This window comes from Ailuropoda melanoleuca, chromosome 17 (assembly GCF_002007445.2).
Source record: "Ailuropoda melanoleuca isolate Jingjing chromosome 17, ASM200744v2, whole genome shotgun sequence".
NCBI classification, from domain to species: domain Eukaryota; kingdom Metazoa; phylum Chordata; class Mammalia; order Carnivora; family Ursidae; genus Ailuropoda; species Ailuropoda melanoleuca.
In genome coordinates, this window is record NC_048234.1 from 22932157 (window position 1) to 22938711 (window position 6555).

Below are 6555 nucleotides of genomic sequence, written 5' to 3' on the forward strand. Positions count from 1 at the left end.
GGGGGCTGCCTCAGCTCTTCTCTGTTTTCATTACACGAAATGAAAAGCAGCACTGAGACAACTCAGCAGAGGATCTTCACGCTGCCTCCAGTACCTAGAGGGACACACATCTCAGTAATTCACAAATCATAAGAGATGGGGGAGCACACCAACATACACTCTTTCCTAAACAGAGAAGGCGGAGAAAACAGCAAGATCCTGGGGTCGTGAAAGGCGTGACTTCAGTCCCTAGAAGGCTTACCTTCTGCTCCTTCAAAGCAGATATTATGTTCCCAATCCGATGGTCTAAGGCAGCTTTGTGCTTGTTGTAATGCCTAACACCCTCTTAAAGAGAGGCCACCAATCACTCTCAGATTTGTAAAGCTGTTTGACAATGTCTTCCATCCAAGAGGCAAGCTATCTGTGGCAGTAAGTTAAGAACAACCGGCCTGACCCTTATAATACAGGTGAGAAATGCCACGAGAGTTTCCCCGATCGGGGCTGCTACAGAGTGAGGATGCCTCCGATGACTTTGACCTCCAACTCCGATGAATGGAACACTTTCCTAGGGAAAGGGGGAAGGATTCCTCCTACAACAGACTGAGAAGCCACAATGAGACAGGTGGCATGTTCTATGGTTTAAAAGGAGAAAGTGGGAGGCTGGCCAGATTGGTCGGCAGGTTTGGTTCTTATGGACATGATGTCAGTTAGCAGTGTCACCTCGAGAACACCTATGTGCCTGGGCTTACACCACGAAGTTGGAATAGCCTCACCACACCTGTGACTTTGGACCATATCTCCCAGTGACTAATTTCCCAGCCACTCCTGCATCTCCCAACACAATATAATGTGCCTTTCTATCAAGACTCAACAAAGTCATTTCTTTAATTGAAAGTACTTTATGTCTAATCAAACCCTATTCACTTTACACAACTTATCATCCTTGTGCCGCCTTTCCCAATGACCCAGCCAAGAGGGAGAGACAAAGTAACGCACGGTGCATAGAGGGTACAGATTTTAGAGTCAAAGAAAACCAAAATCCTTGGGCAAATTCTTGAACTACTCAAGTCTCACTCTCCTCATTTGTATTTACAACCCTTGTTATGACTTTTAAATGACTTAGCACATCATAAGCAGTAAATAACTATTAGCTAACTCGCTGGCGCATGTGCTCACACATATGTGTCTGCACATACTTAAATTCCTACACAGCCTGATGATGCAGGGAGCTCAGCGGAATAAAAATCAAGGGATCTGCAAACCTGAACAGTTCACACCGTTTGTGGGCCACAGTGTCCTTGTCTGCACAGTGAAATGTTGTACCAGGTCACCTCTAAGAACCTGTCCAAGATGTAGAGCCCAACAGTCTGAGTCGACTTCAAGGTTCGTCTTTCCATGAACTGGCATGGAATGTACTCCACGACACAGCATTGAGTGAGGAGGACAAGGTGTGGAGCTGTGTGCATGTCACCTCCCATCCATGCTGTATGGTCATTGACTATCTCTGCAAAGATAGATAAGGAACTGGCAGCGGTAGTTGCCTCTAGAGAGGGGATACAGACGGCAGGAAGGACACTTAACTTTGCTCTGTATACCCTTTGTTGTCTTGAGCCATGTGCATTCCTTACTTATTTTTTTTAATAATTTAAAATCTAGAAGAGGCCCAATTACAAGTAGATACAAAATCTCTACTTTTTATTATAGGGCATTTCCACCCACCTGTAGCTTGCTTTTATAAGAATTTCATATTTGTTATCATATTAAAAATTAAACGATACAGGCGCAGTTCTATAGAATCTTAAGAGGAAATTTTTCCACCTTAACGATGAGTCCTTCACTACAGATAAAAGGCTGGTATCCAAGATCTATAAAGAACTTCTCAAGCTCAATAACCAAGAAACAAATAATCAAATCAAAAAATGTGCAGAAGATATGAACAGACACATTTCCAATAAAGACATACAAATGACTAACAGACACATGAAAAAATGTTCAACATCATTAGCCATCAGGGAAATTCAAATCAAAACCACGTTGAGATACCACCTTACGCCAGTTAGAATGGCAAAAATGGACAAGGCAAGAAACAACAAATGTTGCAGAGGATGTAGAGAAAGGGGAACCCTCTTATGCTGTCGGTGGGAATGCAAGTTGGTACAGCCATTCTGGAGTACAGTATGGAGGTTCCTCAAAAAGTTAAAAATAGAACTACCCTATGACCCAGCAATTGCACTACTGGGTATTTACCGCAAAGATACAGACGTAGTGAAGAGAAGGGCCATATGCACCCCAATGTTCACAGCAGCATTTTCCACAATAGCCAAACTGTGGAAGGAGCTGAGATGCCCATCAACAGACAAATGGATTAAGAAGATGTGGTCCAGGCTGCAGGATTCCGCCGGCTGCGCTATGGCGGCGATCCCCCCAGACTCCTGGCAGCCGCCTAACGTATACTTGGAGACCAGCATGGGAATCATCGTGCTGGAGTTATACTGGAAGCATGCTCCGAAGACCTGTAAGAATTTTGCTGAGTTGGCACGTCGAGGTTACTACAATGGCACCAAATTCCACAGGATCATCAAAGACTTCATGATCCAGGGAGGTGACCCAACAGGGACAGGTCGAGGTGGCGCATCTATCTATGGCAAGCAGTCTGAGGATGAGCTCCATCCAGACTTGAAATTCACGGGGGCTGGAATTCTTGCCATGGCCAATGCAGGGCCAGACACCAACAGCAGCCAGTTTTTCGTGACCCTAGCCCCCACCCAGTGGCTCAATGGCAAGCACACCATTTTTGGCCACATGTGCCAGGGTATAGGAATGGTGACTCGAGTAGGAATGGTGGAAACAAACTCCCAGGACCGCCCTGTGGATGATGTGAAGATCATTAAGGCATACCCTTCCAGGTAGGCTCGCTGCTGTCTTGGGCACACCCAGATCTTCTGAAATGGCCCCAGTGAACCAGCTTCTAGATGACCTAGAATGACACATACTTAAACTTCATTTTGGCCTTGCAAATCACAGAGCTAAGGAGACCTGGGGTCTTGAGTGAGTTAGAGATGGAAGTGTATTTTAAGAGGATGCTTCTTGGGGCGCCTGGGTGGCTCAACGGTTAAGCGCCTGCCTTCGGCTCAGGGCGTGATCCCGGTGTTGTGGGATCGAGCCCCACGTCAGTCTCCTCCGCTATGAGCCTGCTTCTTCCTCTCCCACTCCCCCTGCTTGTGTTCCCTCTCTCGCTGGCTGTCTCTATCTCTGTTGAATAAATAAATAAAAATAAATAAAATAAAAAATAATAATAAAAATTTTAAAAAAAAGAAAATACAGTGAGAACCAGAGGAAAAACAGATGCAGACAGCAGATGCTTCATCAGAATGGAAGAGCCCACCCTTATCAGGAGGAATTACACTCAGCTGTTAGTAACGAAGAGCCAGTGATGATAGCTGATGCTCATAAAGAGTTATTATCTCCCATGAAAGATGATCGGACAGAGGAAAGCAATTCAGAGCTGGCAGAGCAGATCCTCATGTGAACAGGCATCCTGCCTCCTCTGATTTCTCCGCTCCAACCTCCTTTGAACATGGCTGCCAACCTCAAGGTCAAAAGATGCTACTAGAATTTCAAATTCCAGGAATAAAGAGGGCAAAAGAGAAAAAATCCAAAGGTGCTCCTCCCTGTGTTTGTAGTCCCTTGGTAGAGATTTCCTGAAGTCACCCAAGGCTGTGCACCTGTATCTTGATGGCCACACTAAGATGCAAATGAGGCTGGAAAATGCTGCCTTTTAGCTAGGCATGTCACCAGTCCGAATAAAACCAGGGCTCTGTTACTGAAGAACAGAGTGGATATTGGACAACAGCAGCTTCTGGGTCATGCCTATCCCCCGCCAAGGGAATAACAAGGAAGTAAGTCTGCTCTACCAGGCTGAACCAACTTTCAGTGCCCAGACCACGTTCCAGTCTTTGTGAGACGTGCTAAGTATCAAGATTCCCATCTTCCTTATTTCTTTATCTCTCCTTAAAATAGTTATTTTGAAAAATAAGTAGGCCTCTGGAGTTTTGGGGATTTTTTTTTTCTGCTTAAAAGAACCTAAATAACACATGAGCCCAGCTACTGGCATATATCCAGCATGCAGAAAATTCTCAGTAAATGTTCACCACACTGAACTAAATTCCATGAACACTCACACAATGAGAGAGCTCCATCATTTACCCACCTGCTGTCTACCCATCCTGAGCCTTCAGGTGTATTATCTCAGAAGACAGTGCCGGGCTTTGTGTGTTTATTTCTCACTGGGATTTTGCCCATGTTTTATGCATAGTCATCATTACTAGCAAGCATTTGGATGCTTTCTGGTTTGTGGATAACAAGTTAGTGTGTACATTGAAGAATGAGGGTCCTTAGTTGATTTTAGGTCCACTGACACCAAGCTTGAGTTTTTAAGCAAATTGGGGCAACTGAGGCCAAACCCACTATTTTCCTACAGGGAACTCCTGAGTCTACAGGTTTCATTTTAAAAGCTCTGATTGAGGAATGCCTGGGTGGCTCATTTAGTTAAGTCTGCCTTCGGCTCAGGTCACGATCCCTGGGTCCTGGGATCGAGCCCCACATGGGGCTCCTTGCTCAGTGGGGAGCCTGCTTCTCCCTCTGCCTGCTGCTCCCTCTGCTTGTGCTTTCTCTGTCTCTGACAAATGAGTAAATAAAATCTTTTAAAAATTAAAAATAAAAAGCTCTGATCGTAACGAAAAATAGAGGCAGAATAAAACAGAGCTGAGTCACATCCAAACAATCCCATGCCTGAAATGACAGGAAATAACCGTGGACTCTCTCCAAGGAGGGGATAGAGGAAGCAGGAAGCAGAAGGGCTGCCTGCATTCACAAAGTACAGTGGACAGAGAATTAATGAATGTAATCTACATTAATGTCAAAATCATCACTTTTTGAAAGGCCATATCTTAGTTGTCTCCTCTCTCAGGGCTCAATATTACCCAGCCCACTGGAGGTGCTTAGTAAATATTTGTTGAATTAAATAAAATAGTACTCGAGTTTAAAGAATCAGACTTATGGATCTCTCCATAGAATAGCAAGTAGAACTGAACTTTGACTTCACCATGCCTGAACAGACTCAGACTTTAAATCAATAATCTCAGATCCCTTTCGGCTTTTTTAACCATATTGAACATGATTTTCAGCTATTTCCAAATAATTTCCAAAATTGGCCAGCTATTAAAGTAGCTAAAACAGAGAAGACACTTTTGAAATTCATTATTTGTTATCACATAGACAATAATCTTAATCCAATTAATCCCAAGAATTCATATATAAAATTAATTTCATTCAAAGCAAACCAATTGCTTATATATGTAATAAGACTTCCTATATCATAAAACCTTAAAAAGCACTCAATAAATGTTTTTTGGAATGAAAAAAAAAAGACTCAAAACATATTGCATGGGAATCAACTAAGTTAAGGCATTTATCCAATCTAGACATTTTTGAAAATTTCATTACTCAAATTGGGATTATACAGAATAAAATTGCAATATTCTTATTCACAATGATGTCTGATTTAAGATATTCAGTGAGTTGTTTCTTTGTGCCAACTTTTAAATTAAAAGAACAAATTGGCGGTGGGATAGTCTAAAGAGTTTGGCTGGGAGAGAAAAAATACTTCATCTAATCTTTCCCACAGGTAATCCATCATAAAATCAGAATTTATTGGAGTTGAATAATATTCTCCTCATTCAGCAAACACTTCTTGATTCAATTGTGTGGTAGGAGGACATGGGACACAAAGATAAATGAAGCGGAGTCTCTGCTGGTTAATTCAATGTCTTGCTCAATGCAGGGTTTCTTCCTGTGTCCCCCATGAAGGCCTCCAAGTGCATTCAATACAAGGCAGACCAGTCCATTCATGGACAACTCAAACTGAAAGATGGTCTCCCTTTTATTGACCTGTATTTCACTCCCCATACCATACTCTTAGACCTGCTTACTTCTTCAAGAGACTCCCAGTGGACCTTAATTAATGAATGCATTAATATGAAGATACAAATCAAGTGCTTTTTCCTTCACGTCTCTTCTCCAGGTCATCATCCCCAATGTCCTTACTGTCTATAGTTAAACAAGATATGAAGGTTTTTTGCTATCCTCATCCTTGGTTCTATTCCTTCTATGGAACCAAGTCCATCAATGTCCCCATTAAAAATATAATGCCCAGGGGCACCTGGGTGGCTCAGTTGGTTGAGCATCTGACTTCGGCTCAGATCATGATCTCCGGTCCCTGGGATGGAGCCCCACATTGGGCTCCACACTCAGTGGGGAACCTGCTTCTCTCTCTCCCTCTGCCCCTTCCCTCCTGTCTTATGTTTGCTCTCTCTCTCTCTCTCTCTCAAAAAAAAAATATATATATATTTAATATCTATATATAAATACATATTTATATATTTTATAGATTTCTATATTTATATATCTAAATATGTATTATATATTATATATTTATATATAATACATGTACACATATAATACATGTAAAATATGTATTCTATATTACATATTAATATAGAATACATATTTATTTAA

General features: G+C 42.2%; 1 protein-coding gene across 1 annotated transcript; it reads left to right on the forward strand.

Annotated features, from left to right (window-relative positions):
- The first annotated feature begins 2380 nt into the window (after positions 1–2380).
- LOC100483599 (peptidyl-prolyl cis-trans isomerase-like 1) lies at positions 2381–2889 on the forward strand. The gene has a single exon (XM_034647335.1). The coding sequence runs from the start codon at positions 2389–2391 to the stop codon at positions 2887–2889; it is 501 nt and encodes a 166-aa protein (XP_034503226.1). The 5' UTR covers positions 2381–2388.
- Positions 2890–6555: the final 3666 nt, after the last annotated feature.